Below are 24,684 nucleotides of genomic sequence, written 5' to 3'. Positions count from 1 at the left end.
CTGCGACGGTTATAACTATCACCGGTTTCCCAACCATTCCATCATCCTACACTGCTGCACAACATCCACCCTCTCACAATTCATCCTACCCGGCTTTTAACGTTATTTTTTTTTTTCTTTTTTGCTTTTTTCTTTTCTTTTTCTTCTTAACCTTATGAGTTTACATCCCTAGTGCTACCATCCTACTACTGCTTGTCTGATAACTCCGGCATGACGCATCCTTACATCCCGATGACCCTGCACAAGGTCATGGCGGCCACGCGGGCATCATCGGATGCCCTGTTCAGCCTGTCAAATCTGGACCTGTACGTTGCCCGTGGTCTCTTGCCAGGAATGAGTCTGAGCCAATTAACCTCTCTCTCTCCTTCGTAGCGTCCGCAACCTCGTGTTCATCGTCTTCCTTCTCCGGTTGAGCCGCAGATCCTTTTATACCATTCGCGGCCAGGGCTTCATCGGCACCATCTGCAACATCTACCACAAAGCCCACCTGACGCTCTACTCGCTCTTCTTGCGCGCCCCCGGCGTCCGCGGCCAGGTCGACAAGCAGGTCTCCTCCGCCATCTCCAAGCTAGAGTCAAAACTCGCCCCTCAAGGTCCCGGCATCGTCAAGTACAACAAGCTTCCGGCGCAGGGATGGTCCGCCGAGCAGGTCCACGCCGAGCTGGATAGGTTGGCCGGCATGGAGCACACCATGTGGGAGGAAGGTCGCGTCAGCGGCGCTGTCTACCATGGTGGTGAAGACCTGTTGAAGCTCCAGACAGACGCCTGGGGACAATTTGCCGTCGCGAACCCAATCCATCCCGACGTTTTCCCGGGCGTGAGGAAGATGGAGGCTGAAGTTGTCGCGATGGTGAGCTTCATCTTTCTGCTTTTTCCTCTTTTCCCTTTTTTTTTTTTTTTTTTTTTTTTTTCTTTTTTTTTTGGAAACTGTGAAAATCAATTGAGATGACTGACTGATTGATTTTGTAGGTTCTTGAATTGTTCAATGCCCCTGAAGGCGGTGCTGGTGTGACCACAAGCGGTGGAACAGAGTCCATCCTTATGGCCTGCTTGTCAGCTCGCCAAAAGGCGTATACCGAGCGTGGTGTCACTGATCCAGAAATGTTAGTCGCACGGGGATATCCAATGTAAAACTAAACAAGAGCTAACACGTCTTCCTTGTCAGGATCGTTCCGATCACTGCCCATGCGGCGTTCAATAAAGCGGCGCAGTACTTTGGCATCAAGCTTCATTCCGTGCCCTGCCCTGCTCCCAACTATACAGTGCATATCCCATCTGTTCGCCGTTTGATCAATCCCAACACTATCCTCTTGGTCGGATCCGCGCCCAACTTCCCTCACGGAATCGTCGACGACATCCCTGCATTGTCCCGCCTCGCAGTCTCGTACAAGCTCCCTTTGCATGTTGATTGTTGCCTTGGATCGTTCGTTATTGCATTCTTGAAAAAATCCGGCTTCCCTTCACCGTATGAAGAACAGGGAGGTTTTGACTTCCGTCTTCCAGGCGTCACAAGCATTAGCGTTGACACTCACAAGTATGGCTTCGCTCCAAAGGGGAACTCCGTGGTCTTGTATCGCGATCGTGTTCTGCGAAGCTACCAATATTTCATCCTCCCAGAGTGGTCTGGTGGTGTTTACGCCTCCCCTTCGATTGCTGGTTCCCGCCCCGGAGCCTTGATCGCCGGCTGCTGGAGTAGTTTGATGGCCATTGGTGAATCGGGCTACAAGGACAGCTGCCACCAAATTGTCAGCGCGGCGAAGAAATTTGAAACGTCCATTCGTGAGGACCCCGTCCTTTCTCGCGATCTTAAAGTAATTGGTGAGCCGATGGTGAGCGTCGTCGCCTTTGCAACCACCACCGCGGAGATCGATATCTACGATATTGCTGATGCAATGTCAGCCAAGGGGTGGCATCTCAATGCTCTCCAAAACCCTGCTGCCATGCATGTCGCCTTCACCGTTCCAACAGCGAATGCCGTCGATCACCTCACCGCTGATCTGACCGAAGTTGTCGAGATTGAACGTGCGAAGGCCGATGAGCGCAAGCGCTTGGGACAGAAGGTGGAGAAGGAGCGTGGTGATACCTCTGCCCTCTACGGTGTTGCGGGTAGCATCCCGGACAAAAGTATTGTCAGCCGTCTCGCTGAAGGGTTCCTTGATACGCTGTATCTCTCATAGTTGGACGAATTGTATTGTTTGTTCTAGGGGAATCAAGGTCATTGGCGTTAAAAAGGGCGAAGATAATTGGGAATTGTGTTAGAAGGGTTGGCCAGATGCATGGATGCATGGTCACAGGCGTTGTTTACCACCTACATAGGCAGTTTACTAGGTAATTCGAATATTCATATTCTGCTTTAACCTTTGGCTTTGTTTGTCTTTTTGTGTACTCTCTTTTAGCTCACGGTTTCCTAAAGATGGTGTTGACAAAGAATTCTGAGAATACACTCCTTTGGGAGGTAGAATTGTACAAGGCCTGAGACACAAAATTTATGATACATGAAATAAATTTTTTTAAAAAAAAAAAAGCAACTTCAGCACGCTCATCGCGATATAGCTTCTAATATACAGTAAGAGTACAACAGAACCTGTGGCGACTTGCTGAGGTCAAGATATAAGCGGTAAGACAATCGATCCTTGCTGCTCCCTCTTCTATCAAAATCTGGTTGGCATTTGAAGCACTTACGGTTCGAAGGACCATGACCGCAAACCCCCGAGCATCTATGCTATTCTCCAACACGAGTACCGTGGGATTATCGGCTGCCCAAATCGGGCCTCCTCTCTCTAACAGGGTCGCCCGCCGTCTCTTCGATATTCCCACCATCGTAAAACAGGTATATCCCCACCCCCCAAAAAAATCCATCGCTGCATTCCTCATCGTGCCATCCAGCCCTGCTGCGCGCGGAAGGAAGGAAGGAAGGGCTAACCATTTCCCCTTTTTTTCTCTCCCCCCTCCTTACACATCCCTCTTCTCTCTGAACGCCTCCGCCGCCCTCTTCTCGATATAGTACCCCGGATCGGGTTTGCGCGACCAGTGCAGCTCCTCCTGCGTGAGCGGCTTGTCGACTTCCTGCACTGCGACGAGCTCCTTGACCTTCATGATCTGACCGGCGACGTCCTGGGATACCGGGTGGAAGACGGTGGCCATGCGCTTCTTGAGGCCGAGGGCTTTGAGGACGCCGTGGGTACGGCGTGGGAGACCGATGGCGGAGCGGATGAGGGTGATGCGAAAGAAAGTCATTGTTTTCGGGTGTGTCTTTTTAATTTTAAATTGAATAATTTTTTTTTTTTTTTTTTTATTTATTTATTTATTTTTGTGAGTGCTTTTTAGGATGGGAGATGTGACGTTTCAGCACCCTTTCTCCTGGCGTTTCCTTTTCTTTTCTTTTTTTAATTTATTTATTTATTTTATTTTTTTGGTTGTCCCAGCTGAGTTTTGGGGGGACAGGAGAGATGGAAGGTTGGGCTTTGTGTTGCTTTGGTTCCTTTGTATTTCGGCGAATTGTTTGTTTCTTGGTGTTATTGTCAAGGAAGGTTGGTGAGTGTGTGCACGCGTCGCACGGAGTCCCCTTTTGTTTGGTCACGCCAGGAAAGTTCCCTTTGGGCACGATGTCTCTCTCTTCTCTCACTCTCCTGCACTCTCTTGCTTCAGTTCTCTTCTGGTTTCAAAGAGAAAAGGGTCCGAATTGTTGCTCTGGGGGCTGTTCTGATCCAACCAGCGACGATTGCTGGGATGAAGGCGGAATGGTGCTTATTTCAGACCCAAAGAAGGAAAACCCAACAATCTGGTTCTTTCTTATTGTTTCGGCAAACGAGCCCTTTTCTTCTTTTGTCTGCGTCGAGCTGATTCGCCCCGTGTCTGCAGGGCTTGCTTTCTCTTCCAGCCAAGGCAATCTTCCCCGTTGGATGTGCCGCACGGTGTGACGTGGATCGACGGACTCCTTAAGGTGGGAAGTTGTTATTGTAATTTGCAGGCCGACTGTCTATTCGCACCCGAAAAACACACTCAATTCTCTTTCCCGACGGATTCGCATCCCTTCATCGACCACTCTTTTTTCGTTCGTCTCTGCTCGTCGATTGACGTCCAGAAACCGAGACGCAAAATTGAAAAGGTTCAACCATCAACCGGAAAATCTGTTTCTCCACCGACCAGCCTCACAGGCCCGGTCAAGCCACACCACGATGACTAATGTCGCCAAGCCCCAGCGGAGGAGCCTCCTCCCCGGCGCACTGCCGTCTGTGGCGCAACGGCGAGCAGCGTTCGAGGTGCAAATCCGCAAGTCCAGCAGCGGCGGCGGCGGCGGCGGCGATTACGTTAAGAAACGCGCGATCGAGGGCAAGAAGCGGTCCTTTCGGGGTGCCCCTGGAAAGCTTCGCAGGTCGCTCAGTAGGCGGGAGAAGGACAGGCCGCCAGTGTCACCCGAGGCCAAGAACGGAGTCACGGTTTCGGGTGGTACCGACTGCCATCATCTCCTGGAATCGACACCTCCAGGTCAGCCCGAGGAATCGAATGCCCCCGAGCCAGACGCACGTATCATTGAGACTGATTCAGCCGCAGAGAGCTCCCAGGCTACGTCGGCGGAGCCAGCTTCTCCCTCGAAATTCTCTTTAACTCGCTACCTGTCCAAGTCTATACGCCCCCGGGCACGTTTGAGGTTCGGACCGCCCATCGAGAAGCCTGATCCATTGACGGCGCACATCCAAATCGCTTCTTCGGGCGATATTCAGACCATTGTTGAAGACCATACTCCCGATGCGCCAGCGCCCACCGCCCAATTCTGTGAACCGCTACCTAAACTAGTGGAGAATTCTGAGAGCGTCTCTCTCGTTTCTTCTCTGGATACCGTCGCTTCCTCGACCAATGCGTCCCTCTTCGATCGGATCTTCAGCTCCTCTCCTCATCCGACGATAACAGCCCCCGCCCCACCAATGGTATCCCAGGCCTACAAAGCCATGGCTAGTGAGAGTAAGGAAGATGGCGGCCTGGCGCTGCCTCGATTGGAGGATTTGCTTCGTCACGCGGAAGATCTGGATAAGATCCCCGCGCTGAAAGCAGAATATACGAGAAAAAAAGCTGCTGTAGATGCGCAGCTTCGGGATGGACTGAGAGACCAACTGGAAACGGTGCAGCGGAGTATAAACCAGCTTACAGAGGGCAAAAAGCTGATTCTGAGCACGAAAAATGAGCTGCGCGGGATCGATACGCTGTGCGCTGAGTCGCAGGCTGCAGTGGGTGACTTTGCGCAGATCGACAAGCTGGCGCGAATACATCGGAATTTCGAGGCGACAATGATGATGAAGCAAGGCTTAGAGAGCTTTCATAATGACTTGGCTGAGGTGGAAAGGATGCTGCGAGAAGACGATGAAGATTTAGAAAATCAACCAAACCTGCTTAATGCACATATGGCAATCACACGGCTGCGAGATTTTCGGGATGAAGCTATGGATCAAATCTCCAAGTCCCAGGATAGGAGCAGCGAGGCCACGCTTGTTGAATGGTTTCAAGGCCTCGATTCTGTTATCGAGTGGTTCGATGACCATCTGGGGACTGCGTGTATGAATCTTATTCCGCTGGTTCAATCAGACAACCGGAGTATGGTGGTCAGGCTTGCCGTAGTCATCCTCAGTGAGGAAAAGAATGATGCCAAGGTCCAGGCATTGCAGGACGCGCAAAAGGATCATCAGTACCTTGCGACCCGTTTCAAGTCCATGAATATCGGTCCAAAGACGGTCAGAGGATATAAGCAGAATTTCCTAAAGGCCATTGAACTCTATGCTCAAGGACAGTTTGAAGCTACAAAGGAGGGCTTCCTCGATGACCCCGATAAACTGGAGAAGGGCTTCAAATGGTTCTTCAACGATCTCTTTACCGTCAGAGAAGGAATGCAGCCCCTCATGCCTAAGAAATGGAAAATTTATAAGACTTATACGGATATCTACCACCAGATGATGCATGACTGGTTGATCCAATTCGTTGATGATGACCAACTTCCTGCTGCGAATATGCTGGCGATCATCCACTGGAGCGATAAGTACTATACTAAAATGGCGAAACTTGGTTGGGCCCAAGCTGACCTCACCCCCCATGTGATTGACGACCGTGAAGGAGAACTAGTCCGTGATTGGCGAAATCTAATTATAAAAGCCTTGGACGAATGGATAGAACGAATGTTTGCTGTGGACAAGAAATCCTTTTCTGAAAGGGATATCGAAGCCCTGGACACAAACCCGGATGGCCATTTCCGCATCAAGACTCTCGGAGACCTGTGGCGTATGCTCCACGAGCAGCTCCTTGCTGCTGGTGCCTCGCAGAGAACCGATGTTGCGGAAGGTGTCGTGGATGCAATGTTCCGCGCCTTAAAGTCCCGCCAGACTGCTTGGCAAACGATGCTCGATGAAGAATGCGCCAAATATAAAGGTGCAGATGCTCCTCCAGATAACAAAGGCTTCCAGCAACTGCAAGACTGGCTCATTGCTGTTGCAAACGATCAAATTGCGTGCATTGATGACAACGATGCGTCGGGACAAGTCGGCTACCTCACACGCTTCAGGCGAGACTTCGAGCCGCTGGTTACCGAAAAGTACCTCATCACACGTGCAGACACAGAGCTCAATGTTCTTCGAGATGGCTACGTTGATCTCAGTACCCACTGCATTACCTTGTTCATCGATCTAATATTCTCCGTTGATTTCCGTACTACCCTTCCCGACTTCTTCACGCAAAAATGGTATGGCGAATTTGCCATGAAACGGATGATATCTACCTTTGAAGACTACATGACAGACTATCTATCCATGATCCACCCTTCTCTCCGTGACATTTTAATCGAAGAACTCTCCGACGAGCTGCTCGTGCATTATCTCCTCTGCATCCGTAACCGTGGCGCAAAGTTCCGCCGGCAAGACCCCTTTACGGAAAAATTCAAGGACGATATTCTTACTCTATTTGCCTTCTTCCAGCAGTATCCGGAGAGCTTTGCCAGCACGATTAAGGATCGGTGGAGATTAGTTGATTGGTTAGTTAGGCTGCTTGAGGCAGAGAAAGGCGAGGTTGTGAACGTGTACGAAGGGTTTAAGAGGGAGTATTGGGATTTAAACCTGTCATGGGTGGAGGCGGTGCTGAGATCTAGAGATGACTTTGAGAGATCGATGGTGAGCGCTGTGAAGGCGAAGGCTGCAGAGTTATCAGTTGAGCGTGGAGCGGAGACCATCATGGGAAGAGTGAGATGATGTGAATTCACATAAGTTATCAATAATGTGTAAATATCTAACAGTGGGGTTGGAGCATGGGTCTAACTCTTTTTATGTGTGGTAATAGTGTCTTTTTTTTTTCCTTTTTTTTTTTTTTTAGTCCATTGGAGATGACTGGAGTTTGTTGGATTATTTGGGCCAGCGGGAGCACTATATCGCAGGCATTCCCGATGCATATATGTGGTCAACTGTATGAGTTTTCACAATACAGGAAACATATATAGTCCAGTGCATGGAAGATTAATATGCCAAATTCCACTTTGGTATATGTATTGTATCTAAGCCATCCGAGTTAGGATAATCCACATTACACTAAGGAGTAGCTATCGGGAAGCCTAGTAGCTAGCGTTATATTTGCTTTTGTAAGAACTCATTAGAGGACGGGTTAACAAAGTATTCTTTTATCATGTCAAAACCTCTTTTCTCCAACAACAGTGTACTCTTCAACCAAGGCAGGGCCTTCCTTTGACTCATCATGTGGCACGGGCTTAGCACCCATTTCACAGATGCATATGCGATCGAGCAAGATGTCCTTCGCCCAGATATATGGCTCTCTCGCAGCATTTCTCTGAGCTTGCAGTTGTTTTTCGCCATGATTTTCTTCACAGGTTTCAGTTTCTTGAGTCTCTTGTGGCATCGATCGCGGGATAGCTCGGCTTGGAAGAGGCTGAGACCTGCTTTGACTCTTGTTTTGACCTTGGCTATGCGGACTAGCATTGTCCCCAAACATGGCAATTAATTCCGTTGCATCAAACTTATAGGCCTCCCTCTTCTTTCTCTTGTCATTTGAGAAGGTCCGTCGGCTTTTTGCATATATGGTGTTTGATATCGTAGCATGTAGCAGGAGTGGTCTGGGCACCAGCCCTTCTTGGCCCAAAGCAGTAGATTTTGCGTTGCGAATGACGGGTAGGTCCACACCACCATCGCTATCACTATCACTGTGCTCAACTGTCGGCCTCGATACGCTGGTAGACTGAGGTGTATTCTCCTCTCCCTGAGCTCTCCCTTTGCCTTTCGGATCTTTAATCATTTCACAGTGCATAAGCCCCGCTTCAATGAACTTGTTTCGCAAGTTGACACAGAAAGGGTAGAGACGTGACGTCGGATCTAAGGGATGGGCATGTAGTATTGTTGCAGAGCGAGGTTTCGGCAGTGCATATAGCGAAGTTAGCGTAATAGTAAGAGGCTCCAAGCTCTCATCGGCTGGAGCTTCGCATAACTGCTCATCAGATGTCGACTCCGCCTGAGTCCCCGCCTCCTTTAGCATTGCATTGAGGTCCAAGGATTGCAGAAAATCTAGAGCTTGCTGTAGTCTTTCCTCCGTTGTGAGACTCATCACACCTAGCGTCAGATGCAAGGTCCCCAGGGGCCTCATAGCATCATCGGGGACCAATGGTATGCGCACAGCATGCCCTGCTGCTTCTGCTCTTGCAGCTGCTGGCGGAAAAATAAGTGGAATTTTCGATTTAAAATCCGCTAGGGAATTAACGAGCTGGGTAGCAGAGGATTGGTTGACAAGGGGCAGGCAGAGGAAATGTGTCAGTGGAGGCTTTTTATTTCCACCCATATTGCCCCGGCCGTGGCGGCCTTTATGATTCTTATTCCCCATGGCGAGAGAGAAGTAGCGATTTGGTGCTTTGTAGCTGATCTGGGGGGATGATCTGGTGCTTCTGCCAGGTATATAGCAGAATGATTTGATCATATATAGTCAAGACTTCGTAGCCTTAGGCCCAGAAGAGGCCTGGCAGGATAACTATGGGGGGCCAAAATGCCAACACTGTTCTCTTCTCACAACGGCTCAATCTAAGTACATTCATGTACCTATGAGGCGCAACGCTCTTGTCGGTGGGATGGTGATTGAATATGCTGTTCAGGTAGGGCAATCAAGGCCATGTAAGAATAAAACAATATATATCTGAAGAGACACGCACTGCAGGGAGTCTGAATCTCAAGGTAAATGCCAACAAGATGAAGTGTGTTGGTTATTCACTTTTACATGGTGATGACGCCGATGTTGGTGGAACAAATGTGGGTTGGCAGCAAGCTCCTGGTTTGAGGCCCACAACAAGTTGGAGCTTCCCTCACGACTTTCCAACTTCTTCGTATCCGTTTCTTGAGGTCGAGCTCCAGCATTGGGTCTCTTCACACTTCTGTTGCATGTCAAAACCAAGGACCTAGTACAATTGAGCCTGCTTAATTCACACCTTCACAATGCTATCCCGAAACTCATCTCGAGCTCTGAGCTCTCTCTTCTCATCCACAACCCATGCTGTGCACACCCCAGCAGTAGTATCTCCGGCAGCAATCCCATCACTCAACCGCGCAATATCAAGAGCACCTTCATCCCGTGCGCCCCAAACACCCTTCGCCCGTGCTTTTCACTATGCACCTAAATTCCACAAGGGCATCACGCCTGGTTCATCGGACCCCGCGCCCCCGAGCCCCGAACCTAACAATCTCGGCGGAGTGTCGCCCCATGTCGTGGAACCTTCGCCATTATCGGATGCGAAATACCATGAATACTCAGAGCATTATTTCAATGTACTGCTCACGGAGCTAGAAGAGGCACAGGAACAAGGATCGGAAACAGAGGCGGAGTACAGTGTACGTCGGTCCTCTTCACTGCAACTTGCTGGCGATGTTTAAATGATCCCATGCAAATTAACAATCGAAGGAGTAAGATTGAAAATGATATTTGCTGATTTATTCCTGTGCTGTAGGCCGGCGTGCTCAACGTCACCGTTCCTGGGATCGGAACATATGTCCTGAATAAACAGCCCCCCAACAAGCAAATATGGCTGAGCTCCCCCATCTCCGGCCCCAAGCGCTACGACTGGGTTGTGCAAGGTGACTCAATGACCGAGAAGGAAGGGACAAGAGAAAACATTGGCGGACAGTGGATCTATCTTCGGGATGGCTCGAATCTGACGACTTTACTGAATAAAGAACTTGGCCTGGAACTGGATTACGATCTCTACGAGAAAAGCAAGGCTTAGGTGTTGACATACCTACCTTCAGGAGGCTTCCTTGAGAGGATTACAAAACGGCTTTACCGGGTCACGCCGCTCACCAAGCATTCATGTATTTTTATTTTGAATATGTTCGGTTTCAGAAGCGCCGAAGCTGCAGCAGGTTAAAAATATCCCCCACAACATCAAATATAAAAACCGAGCTAAATGCATTATTCGAACGATATACTCTGTATCAACATTCTTAGCGTGCTAAGCCTCCATCGATGCTTTTGCTTCTTCCTCGTCCACATTGCAAGTCCATCCACACTGACGAAGTCGAGCCGTAATGGAGCCGGTGGCTGTCACCTTTGCTTACACCTGTGGTGATGCTATCATCGGAAGCGAATGATGTTCGCCATAACTAGCGAAGATCAAGCACAGTAGCCATTATGATGATGCTGGTAGTGGCCCGTCATCGGGTGTAGTCTTCCGCAAACGGGAGAGTTGGCACGTGTTTCAGGTTACCAGAAACACAATTAATGCTCGGGACCAATATCGCTGGTGGGTTATCCATAAAGAACCAGAACCTATCCCGTTCACGCCTGAACCGCCACGGTCGCCAATCCAGCACCGCCATCTCCATCCTTGGGTAGGTCGTCCTATACAGTATCCACCTCGATTAGCCTATACATATGTTTCAAATGTTGCCAAGGTTGATTATACATACCACGTCAAAAATAACCTTGATCATCAGACTGCAGCTTGGACAGATTGCAATTTCCTCTCCATCCCTCAAATCTGCAATTCCGATCTCGAACCTATCGCCACACGGGCACGGGTAGTGATAGATTTGCAGGGCAGGGTCGAAGGTCATGTCTTCGATCTCTATCTCGTCGTAGATGGATAGGCTGTCTGCCATGTTTGGTGGTTTATAGAGGGAGAGACGTATTCGAGAGCGGAAGGTGGATTGATAAATATGTCAAGGCAGCACCGGCGGGGGTGTGGTGGGGTTGAAGGGTTTCTTTTGATGGGTCGCCGATGGGGGTGAAGCGAGAGGACTGACCGCGGCTGCTCGCCAAATCTTGGAACTGTTACAATAGAAATGGACTCTGATGTGAACAGGCTGGTGTGATTCCTAGTTCATGTCTCCGTCACCTCGAGATGAAGCGCAATGGCAAAAGATTAAAGTTCTCATCAACCTTTTGATGCCAAGCCTTTTTTGCCACGGTCTCCGAAGGCGGTGTGAACAGGCCAAGCTGTTCGCCGAGCCGATTTCATGCGGTAAACACCTTTGCTGGTCCTCACTGGCGAAGGGATAGGCAAGGTTCAATTGTTCGGCCGTTATATTGATACCTACATGTTCCCACCAAGTCGTCTAATCTCCATCCGCACAGCTTCCACCTCCCGAATCAAGGATCCATATCTCTTCGGGATATCGCCCAAAGCTCCCGCCCGGGTCCCTCGTGAATCACCGCCGGCTCTCGAGGAGTTATTAGCAACTTCATAAGTCTCCAACTCCTGCAAGGCCTTCTTTTCCCGTTCTTCCAACTGGACACGGGTATCATGGAGATATCTGCGATAGCTCTGCAACGCGCTGAGCGTTTCGGGCGTGTATATACTCGAGAGAATATCTTGCTGCATGATCCTAAAAAGGGCATAAAGTGCCTATCAGTGACCGCCCGATACTAAACAAAAGATAAAAAAAGCAGAAACGGACTGAAGCCCGCTTGACCCAGGAGAAGCACATACCTGACCTTCCCGTCCAACCCCTCTGCCACAGCTGCTAGGTATTCCGCTCTCGCTTTCCCTGCTCTCGCCAACGATCCGTGCTTCGTCCTCTCAAGCACCTGTATCATCCGCTCCATCACACGAGTATGCGCAGAAAGGACCTCTGCACCCGTAACTGCTAACTGTCTCTGCGCAGCCGGCAGGTCCACGGACTGTAACGTCCGGAGTGCTTGTTGTCGCTTGAACAGCTGTGCTGAAAGAGAGTATTTTGCGATGGAGGCGGACGAGGAATATGACATAGTAGGCTTCAACGACAGAGGGCGAAGCCGACTGTCATTAGAGCGAGTCTGCTGTGGAATGCGGGATTGGTCCGGTTTTTTAGTAGCATGATTTGGCGATGTAGCGTCCGCCAGACTCTTTAGATGGCTTAGCTCTGAGTCGAGCTTGTTGCGGATTGCGGGAAGAAGGCTGGGGAGGTGTGACCTGAAGGCGTTTAAGTCTGGTCCAAGAAGGGAGAGGGTGTCGTCGACGCTGTCTGCGTTGTCGTTAGTGCTTCGGCTTGAATTGGTATTCGACGTAGGATGATCGAGATAAAGCGCAATGATGGCGACTAGGTCCCGTAGCTATTGTCCATAATAGTAAGTATGCCGTATTCAAGAAAATAACAGTAACAGCAGAAGTCAGTGTCGTACTTCATCGGGTAGGCCATTCTTCAAATCATACGGTAACTGGCACACAAGCCTTTTCAAGATGCATCTCTTCGCAGCGCGGATCTGGAGTTCCTTAAGCTCCTATACTAGTGTGATGAAGTCAGAATTCTGCTGTTTATAGGAGTAACGACACTGTCGAGATATCGGCCAAACGAAGCTCTGTGCGGGGATACTGACAACTTGCACCTCTCTCCGCGACGGATCCCCATCCAACTCGCGCGTCGATCCATCTGGCTTTAGAATTGAAGTTGTTAAATGCTGATGAAGTGCTTGGAAACGTGGGTTATCATTAAGGATCGCGGGATCACACTGCGGGAGCATGGCGACGAGAAACTGCCTGGGTAAATTGTGATCAGGGGGAAGCTTGGTTGCAATCCATGCTTGGGCCAAGCCACCCTTCGGGATTTAAGGCACTCCTGGGTTATTTCTGCCCAAGGACCACCATTAACTACTGATTTACGGTATACGAAGTACAGAGAACGGGAACAAATAGTCAAGTGAGCACCAATATCATTATCCTATCATACAGCCTCGTACATCTCCCTTTTCCGACACACCCTAGAATAAGACCTCCGTTTTGTCCATAATAAACTGATCAAACGGACCAAATGACACGTAATAGCGGTCACGGATCAGCACCCGAGAAATGTAAATCCCTAAGCCTGGCCGCACATGTACTTCGTAACTTTCGAAAAGGGATGTTTTCGGATACCTAAGGATAAAAGGGAAGAAAATAGAAAGAAAAACACATAAACTCGCTTGTATCGTAGCATTCAAGATGTAAATTACACAGTGCAAGGGAATAACGCAGGCGAAGATGCATCCAACGGACGGCAAGAGGAGGCAACTTGGTATTATCGAAACAGCAGGACCATTTGCCAGTTGTAATGGTCCACTAACGCTGTGGATAGAAAAAGGTGTGGATCATGTAGTGGAAAGTTGAAACCGTTGATGGAGCACAGCGATTGTGGCAGTGTAAAAGGTGCATAAAGGCATTATCGTGCTGTGTTTTTTTATTTTTATTTTTATTTTTAATTTTTTTGGGAGAGCGGATGATCATTTACTCTTCCTCGCTCTCTTCAGAGTCATCATCGTCACTGCTTTCACGAGCGGCTTCAGAATGAACTAAATCGGCATTAGCTATTACTGCTACATGAGAATATAATAAAGAGGAAAATCATACTTGGGTCAGAAGACTGGGCGCCACCCTGGAATTTCGAAAGTGTACCAGCGAGGCGGCCTATTTGCGCCTCCTGCTCATGGGCATTCATAGGCTTGTTTTTCTTAGGCTTTGCGGGGACGGCAGTTGGAAGGGGCTCTGGCGCCGGTTCGTCAAATTCGAAGGATTGCGGAGCATGCTTCTTGACGAAGTTCAACAATAGTACTAGCACGTTATTCGGGAGTTCGTCAATGTCGAGTTCGACCTCAGCTTGATCAGTTCCCTAGACCGGCATCAGCATGACGCGAAATAATTAAAACAGAAAAAGGGGCAAGGCTCAGGTTACCTTAAGCGAAGGCACATTGGATTGGATGATGTGCAGTGCGTCCTGTACCTTGTTCTCGGGAAGAGTGCTGATACCATGGGATATGATTTGTTTCTCACGATAGGTAATCCAGCGTTGCTTTTCTGATGATTTGGTCGACTTGGATCCACCCTTCTTATCCTTTCGCGATGGTGCGCCTTTTTTGTTATCCTTTTTACCGGGCTTGGCCTTGCTGGCTTTCTTTGAAGGTCCTGGAGGAGTTTTCTTCTTCTTTTGACGGATCGCTTCGACTTGCTTGGACATCTCTGCAATCTGTTTTTGTAGGATCTGTAGTTTTTCATGTTGTTCATCGTCATTGCTCTCCTCGCCCTCACTGCTCTCGTTGTCTGAACTGTCACTTTGGTGAGCGGATGCAGGATCGTGTGTCTCGAGCCAACGGGCTTTCTGACCCCACTTGTAGTCAAAAATCTCCTCAAGTTTTTTACCAGCATTGTAAGTTGGGTCCCCAGGTATGTTAAACTTGTAGCAGTTCTTGAACATAAGCCGAACATCGTTCTCCATTTCCTTAGAATTCTCATACTGCCCGGTTTGGAGTTTTGTCCTGATGGTCGAGAGGTCCATTGGTTTCTTGATAATATTGTGATACGTGGGAATATTCAGCGCAACGGGGTCGACGGGCTGGTAAAAAGGGGCGGCAAAGTTATAATGCTTAGGCTTATGTAACTCATCGATAACTTCCTCACAGAACTTGAGCTCCCAATGGAATTTCTTCTTCTTTGGTTTTGTGCTATAGGGAAGATCTCGGTTCTTAGGAGGATGGATGGATCGTTTCGGACGGCCATCAACCGTGTTAGAGTCACGGCGGATTAGGGGAAGACCTTCGGGACCGAGAGCGAAAGTAGTTGGCGAGGTGGCGTTGGCAACTTTGGGTGCTGCTGCTTTTGCTTGGGATTCTCGTCGTGCTGGTTGTGTCTTGGTTGGAGCTGTACTCGCCTTTTTGGCCTTCTTTTCGGCGGCGGTAGGTTCTACCTCGCTTGGACTCGGAAGTTTGGTAAGATGACGTTCCCAGTTATCTCTGAGCCGCATACCTTCAACAGTCACCACGTGTTCCGGGCCGTTGAACGTGATGCAGTTGTCAATCATCAATTTGAAGTCCGCGGTAATCTGGTCAACCGTCTTGTAAGCTCCGCTCTTGATCTTGTCCTCCATAGTGTGTAAATCCATGGGTTCCTTGATGATAGTTGGGTAATTAGGAATGTTAAGCTTGACTGGGTCAACAGGCACTCTGAAGAATCGCGCATCGTGCGTTCTCTTCAAGGCTGCAAGAGTGCGGATAAAAAACTTATTTTGTAAGGGTGTGATGGCGGTGGAGGCTGGTGGTGGTAGGTCGGGGACCTTAAACTCAGCTTGGGGAGGGGTGATAGCATCGGTCTTGGTGCGTTTAGCTGCTGGTTCATCTGCCTCATCCTCTTCCCGTTCCCGCGACATCTTTGTCGGCGACAAAGGTGGAGCCTCTGCCATGGTCTGGTCTTGACTGGTGGAAAGAGTAGGAGCAGGTGCGGAGGATTGGGTTTCATTTGGTTCGACCACGGGCGCCGTCGCAGGCGGAGAGATCGGCTGAGAGAGCGGCTTATCCTCAGCCTTTTCTACTTGAGGCATTACTTGTTCCCCTTGAGGTACGAGAGAGGTCACCACCTCTGTAGCTGTGTCTGGGGCAGATAGTTCGTTTCGCAAATTGGCCTCGCTTTCTGTGGGTTTTGTCTTCTTTTCCTCATCGAGGGTGTCCGCCTTTGGAAGAGAGGACGAAGTTTCTACTTCATTGGCCCGTGTAAGAAATGAATTGGATGATGTAGTCTCGGCAGCCGGTTTGGGTTCTTTTTCAGTTGAGGGGGAGGTGAGGCCGTTTAAAGCTTCCTTCGTGCCATTCGGCAATGAGGTGCCGTTCGCAAGTGGCGATAGGCTTCTGTCTACCCTGCCAGCGGCTTCATCCATCTTGTCAAGTGGCCTGGAAGGCAGCTGTGCGTTGCTGTGCGCATCTGCCGTTAGCATAACTCAGACCAAGCGCACTTCGCGATATGGGCAGCTCACTTACCCCGTGGTGGTTGCAGCGACGGCAGGGTCGGCGACCGGGAGGAGTTTGACTTTGTCCTCCAGCGCCGTGGCTTCTGGAGGCGGAGTTACCATATTTGGAAAACAATGATCACGTGGAGATAAGACGGTTAGGTCTTATCCGGGATGCGATAAGGGTCGATAAGGGTTGATAAGGGCCGGACTGGCTTGGACGAGAGCTGTGCGACGCGTCGCAAACAAGGAGAAGCAATGCCTCCAGGCGGCAGTTACTGGCAAGGCTGGTGAAGGGAAGGGAGAAAGATATCCTCCAACAATTGTGGTTGGACGCGATGAGCCCTAGCAGACGCGAAAATTAGATCTGGGTTGGACAGATCAATGCAAAAACTGCGCGCGATAGATGCGGGTATCAGGAACAACAAAATGAAAACGGACGGAAAAAAGTTGATTGTTGAGTTGGTGATTAAATCACAAGGTGTGGCCTTGAGGCAAAAGGATGAAGATAAAAAAGAGTAGAGAAAAAGAAGTGTAGGAGCGATCGCAAAGCCAAAGCTGCCATTTTATATTGCCAAGAACATGAGTAAGCAGAGGAAGTCACGTGGAGTGAGGAGCGGAAGTCTAACGGCACTGGGCAGCGAGAGGCGCTGATTGGATGGACAGGATAGCAGAAAACCGCGATACCAAGACTTCCGCTCTCGGAGAACAAGTACCAATAGCATCAATCGCAAAAAGAAGAAGCAGGAAACGGGAAGGCAGCGGGGAACAAGATGACCATCAGATGCCAGTCATATTAGAAATCCAAGGGGCATATTCTTTTGGGGAAGAGATATATCGGGTTGGATCACACGATATAAGATGGGGCTGGCAGGAGACACATATACACAAGAGTACGAGGAGTGTGTTACTTGATACAAAATGGGGAATAATTTGTGTTGGAAGAACGGAGTAATAATTTAAGAACGGACGAATCTGCTCTGTTCGTGGAAGTAACGTCAAGCATCAACGGGAAATAAGACGTACCGTTGGGTATAGGGCGGTTGATCTGGGCTGTGGTTGGTGGGTGGAGGGAGTGAGGTGCGTGGATAGAAGGCACGAGACGAGAAAGAGGCAACGCGAGGAGGAGAAAACAGAGATAATTCGAAGGGGGGTGCTAGAATCCTTAAGTATGGTCGGGCTTTTGATCTTTCAAGGGAATCATGACAGACTCCTGCCACTAGCCTCGGATGACGACGCTAAAATCGATGATCCTGGTAACTTAGAATTCTTCGCCGCTGATTGGCTATATGCGGGGCCCTCTGAGATCATTCACGCGATCATTGGTTAAAATGACGGAAGCAGTGCCCCACTTAGCGCCATCTTGTGGCTTTGGGTCCTAGTAAGGAGGCGCCCGGTAACGAAATTTCGGGTAAAAAAACAGCGCGCCTGGTTCTCTTAGCCACACGGACCAGCTGCCCGCCGCCGTATCGTCGAAATCTCAGTGACCGGTTAATTACTTAATAATTACAGGCGGACCGCGCTAACACCTAATATGAAAATACTTCCGTACCATCGGTGTTGAAGATGTCACGGAAGTCGGTCGAGCATCTATATCGCCGTTGCGAAAGATTCGTGATCCTGTCCGCGTACGATGGGGAAATCTCCAACATATGGTTCGAAGTGCTCCATTGGACGGCGCCAGCTGCACGTAACCGCAGCCAGCAAAAAGATCGCACCTTTGCAGCCTAATATCATTGACATCTTCCAACCACTTCCCTGACACCCTGCAACCAAAACAGCTCCATCGCTGGCCACGTGATATCAAAACGACGCGTCGCCAGGAACTATGAACATTTTTTTGAGGCGTCTTTGAAAAGCGCGTCAGTACCTATGTGCTCCGTATTGACCATTTAAACAGCACACAAGGCATCGCATATATTTCAACCATAATGTCAAAGAGCCAACCTGTATGATTGCGTGATCGAGTGATTGATATGTCGACTGCATATGCCGGTAATATTTGACTGAGCGAGAGGTGGTGCGGCACAAAGCTGGCGCCGAGAAGTACTTCTGGAGCTCCTTGGCGTCGGAGGCTGAAAATGGTATCTCCGATCGGTCCACTAATTTCCGTTCACGGAAAGAAACTCCGCACCTCCCAGTCCTGCACGCTAGTCCGAAATCGGACAAGTGTATAATGGATATCAACATTTTTTTCACACACCGAATCAACCAAGCAGGCAAAGGAAGAAGAAGAGGAGCTTTCTGCCCGTGTTATGGCGGCTGTCGCAGCAACCTTTTGAATCATTGCGGCCTTGCACCTGAAGGCCCAAACACACGTGCACTTCCCCCCCTTTCTCCTCTAATCCGGCTCCCTCTTAAAATTCCTCCAAACATGCCGACCAAAAAACGCTCGCGCGGGCCAGTATCGAAGATCTCCGCGGCCGCGGCAGCATCTTCGGGGACCCAGATCACTGTGAACAAATCATCTGTTATTCGCTCCTCTTTTTCTCCCTCAGAGTACCAATTGGCCCTTTTCGCCTCTGTCATCCAGGGTTTGGACGCTCAGCATCTGCGGGTTCACGACGTTAATTCCGGCCGGTTACGCTGTGAACATGCTGTGAATCCGAAGGAGGTTATCACCTCTTTGGAGTGGGGCTACCATGGCGATGCGGACAGAGATCAGCATCTGAAGAAGAAGCGCAAGCGGAGCTCGGGGGTCAATGCTGTCGTCGATGCCTCTGAGCCCGGCGATGCCGTCGTCGCATTTGGCACGAATACGTCGGAGATTCGAATGTATTCTCCTGCAGAGGGTAAAATCGTGGCCACGCTTACCGGTGGACATGAAAGGGGAATCCGAGATTTCCGGTTCACCGTCCAGAAGCCTGGTCTGGAAGGTTGGAGCATCGGAGGCGATGCGAAGCTTGTACAGTGGAATCTACAGACTGGAAATGCTATAAGGTATGAAATGCGCCTCCATTACGAGTTCCTCCCTCTTCGTCCTTCGTATTTTCTTTTTTTCTTTCTAATATTATACAAGAGTGATTTCCTTACCTTCGTCGTCCGTCGGAACTTTGGCACCACCGGTTCCTAGCAATCCTCCCGTCCTCTGTGCTTCACAAACACCATACCTAATAGATCTCGAGAAGGAGGGCCAAGATTCTGGACCATCATTTAGCGCTATGCGAAATACCGTGCACACACTAATATCATCATCGACTAATTTGGAGTCCCTATCCGGACAATTCCTCGCTGTCGACTCTGACCGCTACATGAACCTATTCGACACTCAAAAGAGAAAGTTGCTCGGCTCTCTGGTGACCAAGAAGGAGGTTGAATCCGTAGCATTTTATCCGGCAAGCTCAGATTCCCGAAGCAAGAAACATGATGAGGGTTCACGATCCGCCATTTTTCAGAGGCAGTTGCTTGCGGCCGTGACCCGGGATGGGGCGATTGAATTGTTTTCAAACCCCTTCCATCAAGAGGACGCACAATCCGTCAACGCAACCGCCAGTCTGAAGTCTCGTTTAAAGGCTGTGACACGGCGATCAGATGCTACCGTCAAGATCGTTAGACCGGACGCTTCGAGAACGGTTGTTCCCGTCGTCGCTGTTTCCTTCGACGGATCTGACCTTGTTGTCGCATGGGCCGAAGCAGGTGCAAATGTTGTATTTGATAGGATACGTTGGCGGGACGAGGAGACGAAAGAGTTGATACTCCAGGGTGAAAGTGAAATCGCGCGTGGCAAGTCCGCGTCGATGGTTGGCTCAGCTATGATGAATGGCGCGAAGAACATGGGTAAAAGCCATGTAGATGAATCACATACTGTCGTCGAACAAGGTGGCGTCGCAGAGGGAATTATGCGGGATGGTGTGGAAGAAGATGCTTCAGGATTAAGCAATGACGAAGAAGAAGCTTCAGACGTAGAGCAAGAAAAGGCAAACGAGATCCCATCTTCGCATAGCCTAGCAAAAGCAGAGGACAATGACGTTGATATGGCTGACGTTGACGCTGAAGAAGAGGAAGAGGAAGAGGAAGAGGAAGAGGAAGAGGGAGGACCATCGTTTGGCGAGCTCCTACGCGCCAATTCCGCCAAACATATCGACGTGGCCGCAGAACTCGACGAGGCCGAAGTAGGAGCGCTAGTCAGTACCAGACAACCCAAGTCTCTTCAACAATTGCCCTCAGGCCTCTCCCTCGCTACTGTTCTCTCTCAATCTCTTAAAACAAACGATCACAACCTCCTCGAATCCTGCTTTCACACGACAGATGTGAACATTGTCCGCGCCACCATCCAACGCCTCGATTCCTCCCTCGCCGCAACCCTCCTCCAGAAACTTGCTGAACGTCTTGCTTCGAGGCCGGGACGCTATGGACACCTACTTGTCTGGGTACAATGGACATGCGTCGCGCATGGTGGTTCAATAGCAGGAAAGCCAGAGATCCTCAAACAAATGACCTCTCTATTCAAAGTCATGGACCAGCGATCGTCGAGCCTTTCGTCCTTGCTTCTTCTCAAGGGGAAACTAGACATGCTTGACGCCCAGCTAGGATTGAGACGCAGTCTGAACCAGAATCGGGAGGGACGCTTTGAGAGTGATGAGGACGACGTGATTTACGTTGAAGGACAGGAGGATGAGGTGGAGACTGAAGATGATGAACGTCTTGCCATCGAGGATGCGGGTGCGCGACAAACCCGCGATGTTGATATGGGGGATATTACCGGCGATGAGGAAGATGGCGAAGATATGCCCATGGTGGTTAATGGTGCTGTATCGGAATCCGGGGAGGATGAAGGAGACGAGGAGGACGATGAGCTCTTTGACGACGAGGCTGTGGAGTCTGAGGATGGAGAAGGCGCCAGCGAAGAGGAAGATGATGAAGACGAGGATGAGGAGGAGGACGAAGATCTGGGTAGCATGGCCGATTTCATTGCCGATTCTGATGAGGAGTCTGAGATATTGGTCGACCCCCCGGCTTCTACAAAAAAATCTAAAATAAAAAAGGGTAAAACCAGAGGATAAAGAGGAAAGATGATAGACAGATTGTTGATTTGTTTCTGTATTCTTTTTTTTCCCCTATGCCGAACTGTCCCCTTTCCACCTCTGGGAAGTTATTCCGATTTTGTCTGTGTTTTAATGCGCAATTTTCCTTTTTCAATTGGGCAAAAAATATCATCTTTGGCATTCAGCATCTTTTATTGACTATCAACTCTCTAGTCGTGAGTGAAGTCTCAAAGAGTTAAAGAGCATCTTGTGCTTTGAATACTTGGATGTACTCTACTGTATTTACCAACTTCTCTATGGCTTTTGCAATATACACATGGCGGAGATACACCGGATGAATTTACACTTCAACTTCCAAATCTCTGGGCGGTTAATAGCAGGGCACTCTATAAGGCATTATGGGTTGAAGTGGTGTTGTTCGAGTGTCCATTACTGCAAAAGTTACAGCAAGTCGACCGGGTAACCGGCTAACTAAAATAGATTGTATAGAAATACTACGCCGCATGTGTTGATAAATATATCTAATCCCTTTTTGCAAGCCGATGCACTATTCCAGGTTGATAGAACAGAGAGAACAGCTTCCGCTCAACTGATCAAATTTCGGCCAAAATCATCGAATGATCTCCTTCGAGTCCACAGACGTATCAAGTCCATGCAAACTCTCGAGTATCTGGCTTCCTCCCAATACGCCACTACCTCCTCCAAGGCCCCTAGGCTCACCTCCCCAAACTTCTTGGAACCTGATGCTTTCATCGCTACATGCGATGACGATACAGCCTTCTCGTTCAGTTCTAGTGGACCAAATGCGCCCCTCGGTATACCTTACATTAGCTATTTGTGAACTGGACGATGGATCCCTTCCGCCCCTGTGCGGTGATTGTCTCCTTATATGCGAAGGTAAATGACCAGGTGTTCCGTCGTCAGAAGCTTCACTAGTAACTTGCGACCTGCCGGATGCATAAACCGGCATTTGATTGGGTCCCCCAGGATAGCTAATCGCCCAAAGCGCACGTCCAGGGGTGTTGTCATCATATCCTTCCATGTCATCAACGTCTGCCCATGGTATAGCGAGAACCTGCTCGCAGCTTGGCCAGGCAAAGACGGCAATCCGGTAAGGATGACGAGGTTTGGCGTATCCGAAAGTTGCTGCTATTTCGCGTCGTGTCCTACTCCAGATTAAGCTAGTAACCTGTGCGTACACATTGAGAGAAGCAAGCAATGCGCCTGTAGGGGCGTGCCAAAAGCGTATGCATTGATCGTCAGCTCCGCCGCCGGTAGCAAGCAGTGTTGGCTCCCAAGGCGCGAAAGAGATGGCCTTGACCGCAGCATAATGCCTCAATCTATGCTTTTCCCGGCGTGGATGTATGACTGTCTCGGCCTGGGATAACTCAGATAAGAGGTCCTCAGAGCCGACGCTCTCTGCATCCCGAGAGGTAGGGTCAGACAACAAGGACACAGTACTATAATTCTGGTGATGCAGAGGCAAAACTTGATGCATGTGTCGTTGCTTCGGAGGACGCGTACGGATCGCCATGGACGTGTTTGAACATGACTGCTCAGATTGTGTATTGCCAGCAAGAATGCTTGCCGTCTCAAATAAAAGGCAAACGTTATCATTGCCCCCGGTTGCGAAGTACTTCCCATCCGGGGACCAAGAGAGTCCGCATATTTGCTGTGTATGTGAGGCTATCCTAGCAATAAGTGTCATACTTCCGTTCCAATTACGCCGCTTTCTTAACCTAGGTGTAGTCCATTCCAAGGCATAATACCAAAGGTTACCTGCATCGTCTCCCACAGCTAAATGTTCAATGCTTGCTGATATTCGTGAAGACCATTCAGATGGGCCGATGCTTGGAGTATCTTTAAAAGAAACACAGGCTACTCCAGCTGGAAAACGTGCCTCGAATCGGACCTCTGCATCGAAGGTACTCCATAGAGAAAGCTCCCCGTGACGCCGCCCTACGGCAAGAATACTCCACCCCCCCTTTTCCGAGGAAAAGGAAAGAGAGGTCACAACATTGTCCCTAGAGACTTGTTGCAACGGTGGATTTCTGACACCGTCCTGCTCAGACCAAAGATAAACCCGTGACGAAAGGCCAACGGCAAGAACTTTAATTTTGTGACAGTAAGCCAGGGTCGTGGAGTAAAAATCATCACGCAAAAACGGAGCATCCAACACCCGGAACGGAACGGTCGAAACGAGTCGCTCGTTCCCTTTCGCCATATTTTTGGGCGACGCTATATGTGGGTTAGTTGACTGCTTGTAGAGAACCCGACGATATCTAAACGCAATACAGAAAAATTCATTTTTGCGCGCTGTACATTCAAAAAAAAAAATGGGACGAATGTTCTTACTTGGGGTACAGCCAAAATCTTTTGTCCATACACTGTCCTTCCAAGTAAGTGGAGGGCGAACACGACCTGGGGATGAAAGGCTGGATGGGGTATCTGGTGGGGTTCCTGGAATAGCGAACCCAAGGATTCTGGAAGCAGGGTCAAGGTCTAGAGCTAATGCAATGCGGGCTTCGTGAATGCGATGCTGCTCCGCATCGGTTTCCTTTCGATCGAACTTCGCGGAGTACCTAGGTGCCACTGTCCCTGACCCACGGTGGTAGCCGATATCGTCAGGGGCTTCAGTTGTGGGGTCACTTAGTGCCGGCGAAGTGCCGCCAACATGCCATACAGCACCTACACTAACCTGTCGTGGCTGCTCTGCCGAACCATTGTCGATAGCCGCGGGCAAGTCAGTAAATCCCATCTCATGAACATGGCGTGGTCGATAATGGGGAATAAGCCCGATGTCTATTGGATTAAATCGCCTCGGATTGTTCACAATCCTGGAAGCTGTTGGGATGAAAAACGGGTCTGCGTTTGGATCTCGCCGCCGGTGGGCCTTTTCGTGGGGTGTGAGTAAGTCATGATTCTTGCTCACGCGAAACTGCGTTTCTGGCGGGAAGTGCAGTTCTCTTGATGGAAGAAAACGGTCTGGGGAGTTCACGAGGCTACGACTCTCTAGGACAGGGCTTCCATCCTTGCATCTCCTATCAAAGTATGAGGGATCCTTTCTGGGGGAAGCTTGGTCTGGACTAGGGATGAAGACCCCGATCTTCTTCGACAAGGGTTTGCAAGCATCCTGTTCATCGCATAAAACACCTGGATCCTTGTTAGTTTTCGGTGATGGGCAGGGGAGTCGCCTGTCGTTAGAGTCTAGAGCAGAGCGAGGAGAAGGCGAATGTGAAGCACTCGAGGGGGCCTTTTCCGGAGATTTATGCCAGTCGGGGAAACCTGAGATATCGTGATAGAAAGGAAAGAGAGGAGCCAAGAAGCCATCGCCATTAGAAGATCTTAAGTCTCCTGTTGAACGACATCTCCTGAAACTCATGTTCAAGGTATGCAGACTGCCTCGGAAGGAATGGGGCCAGCCGCGACAGATCAACAAATAGACAGACACAACAAAAGCAAGCAATGTAAAAGAGGACACCTAGTGCCCCCGGACTAGGACAACAGTTATCATCATC

At 49.6% G+C, this 24,684-nt stretch overlaps 12 protein-coding genes across 12 annotated transcripts; 6 read left to right on the top strand and 6 right to left on the bottom strand.

Moving 5' to 3' along the window:
- Window positions 1-210: 210 nt before the first annotated feature.
- Window positions 211-2,524, top strand: CIMG_01453 (sphinganine-1-phosphate aldolase BST1; the record flags this gene model as incomplete). Its single annotated transcript, XM_001247681.2, has 4 exons — window positions 211-305; window positions 373-850; window positions 970-1,103; window positions 1,166-2,524. 4 exons carry the CDS (start codon window positions 211-213, stop codon window positions 2,175-2,177), a joined length of 1,719 nt encoding a protein of 572 aa, XP_001247682.1. The 3' UTR covers window positions 2,178-2,524.
- CIMG_01454 (mitochondrial 54S ribosomal protein YmL33) lies at window positions 2,433-3,554 on the bottom strand. Its single transcript, XM_001247682.2, has one exon. The coding sequence runs from the start codon at window positions 3,235-3,237 to the stop codon at window positions 2,953-2,955; it is 285 nt and encodes a 94-aa protein (XP_001247683.1). The 5' UTR covers window positions 3,238-3,554; the 3' UTR covers window positions 2,433-2,952.
- On the top strand, window positions 3,253-4,055 carry CIMG_12784 (uncharacterized protein). Its single transcript, XM_004445741.1, has one exon. It carries the CDS (start codon window positions 3,450-3,452, stop codon window positions 3,918-3,920), a length of 471 nt encoding a protein of 156 aa, XP_004445798.1. The 5' UTR covers window positions 3,253-3,449; the 3' UTR covers window positions 3,921-4,055.
- A 123-nt stretch (window positions 4,056-4,178) lies between these two features.
- Window positions 4,179-7,433, top strand: CIMG_01455 (exocyst complex component Sec6; the record flags this gene model as incomplete). The annotated part of the gene is made up of 1 exon (XM_001247683.2): window positions 4,179-7,433. The coding sequence occupies one exon, from the start codon at window positions 4,179-4,181 to the stop codon at window positions 7,224-7,226; it is 3,048 nt and encodes a 1,015-aa protein (XP_001247684.1). The 3' UTR covers window positions 7,227-7,433.
- A 223-nt stretch (window positions 7,434-7,656) lies between these two features.
- Window positions 7,657-9,236, bottom strand: CIMG_01456 (uncharacterized protein; the record flags this gene model as incomplete). Its single annotated transcript, XM_001247684.2, has 2 exons — window positions 7,926-9,236; window positions 7,657-7,847 (listed from the first exon to the last, which is right to left on the bottom strand). The coding sequence occupies exons 1-2, from the start codon at window positions 8,947-8,949 to the stop codon at window positions 7,657-7,659; spliced, it is 1,215 nt and encodes a 404-aa protein (XP_001247685.2). The 5' UTR covers window positions 8,950-9,236.
- Window positions 9,237-9,321: 85 nt separating this feature from the next.
- On the top strand, window positions 9,322-10,485 carry CIMG_01457 (frataxin). Its single transcript, XM_001247685.2, has 2 exons — window positions 9,322-9,851; window positions 9,968-10,485. Exons 1-2 carry the CDS (start codon window positions 9,459-9,461, stop codon window positions 10,241-10,243), a joined length of 669 nt encoding a protein of 222 aa, XP_001247686.1. The 5' UTR covers window positions 9,322-9,458; the 3' UTR covers window positions 10,244-10,485.
- A 309-nt stretch (window positions 10,486-10,794) lies between these two features.
- Window positions 10,795-11,117, bottom strand: CIMG_01458 (diphthamide biosynthesis protein 3; the record flags this gene model as incomplete). Its single annotated transcript, XM_001247686.2, has 2 exons — window positions 10,795-10,857; window positions 10,926-11,117. The coding sequence occupies 2 exons, from the start codon at window positions 11,115-11,117 to the stop codon at window positions 10,795-10,797; spliced, it is 255 nt and encodes an 84-aa protein (XP_001247687.2).
- A 434-nt stretch (window positions 11,118-11,551) lies between these two features.
- Window positions 11,552-12,957, bottom strand: CIMG_01459 (uncharacterized protein; the record flags this gene model as incomplete). Its single annotated transcript, XM_001247687.1, has 4 exons — window positions 11,552-11,843; window positions 11,948-12,549; window positions 12,619-12,717; window positions 12,814-12,957. 4 exons carry the CDS (start codon window positions 12,955-12,957, stop codon window positions 11,552-11,554), a joined length of 1,137 nt encoding a protein of 378 aa, XP_001247688.1.
- Window positions 12,958-13,419: 462 nt separating this feature from the next.
- CIMG_01460 (transcription regulator BDF1) lies at window positions 13,420-16,674 on the bottom strand. The gene is made up of 4 exons (XM_001247688.2): window positions 16,213-16,674; window positions 14,142-16,146; window positions 13,820-14,078; window positions 13,420-13,761 (listed from the first exon to the last, which is right to left on the bottom strand). Exons 1-4 carry the CDS (start codon window positions 16,302-16,304, stop codon window positions 13,697-13,699), a joined length of 2,421 nt encoding a protein of 806 aa, XP_001247689.1. The 5' UTR covers window positions 16,305-16,674; the 3' UTR covers window positions 13,420-13,696.
- Window positions 16,611-17,511, top strand: CIMG_10749 (uncharacterized protein; the record flags this gene model as incomplete). The annotated part of the gene is made up of 4 exons (XM_012358886.1): window positions 16,611-16,662; window positions 16,720-16,767; window positions 16,823-17,132; window positions 17,220-17,511. 4 exons carry the CDS (start codon window positions 16,611-16,613, stop codon window positions 17,509-17,511), a joined length of 702 nt encoding a protein of 233 aa, XP_012214309.1.
- A 906-nt stretch (window positions 17,512-18,417) lies between these two features.
- On the top strand, window positions 18,418-21,682 carry CIMG_01462 (U3 small nucleolar RNA-associated protein 5). The gene is made up of 2 exons (XM_001247690.2): window positions 18,418-19,121; window positions 19,201-21,682. Exons 1-2 carry the CDS (start codon window positions 18,556-18,558, stop codon window positions 21,182-21,184), a joined length of 2,550 nt encoding a protein of 849 aa, XP_001247691.1. The 5' UTR covers window positions 18,418-18,555; the 3' UTR covers window positions 21,185-21,682.
- A 94-nt stretch (window positions 21,683-21,776) lies between these two features.
- On the bottom strand, window positions 21,777-24,548 carry CIMG_01463 (WD repeat protein; the record flags this gene model as incomplete). The annotated part of the gene is made up of 2 exons (XM_001247691.2): window positions 21,777-23,482; window positions 23,522-24,548. 2 exons carry the CDS (start codon window positions 24,546-24,548, stop codon window positions 21,777-21,779), a joined length of 2,733 nt encoding a protein of 910 aa, XP_001247692.2.
- Between the last annotated feature and the right edge of the window lie 136 nt (window positions 24,549-24,684).

This window comes from Coccidioides immitis (assembly GCF_000149335.2).
Source record: "Coccidioides immitis RS genomic scaffold supercont3.1, whole genome shotgun sequence".
Classification (NCBI taxonomy): domain Eukaryota; kingdom Fungi; phylum Ascomycota; class Eurotiomycetes; order Onygenales; family Onygenaceae; genus Coccidioides; species Coccidioides immitis.
This window is presented reverse-complemented; position numbering and strand designations above follow the sequence as displayed.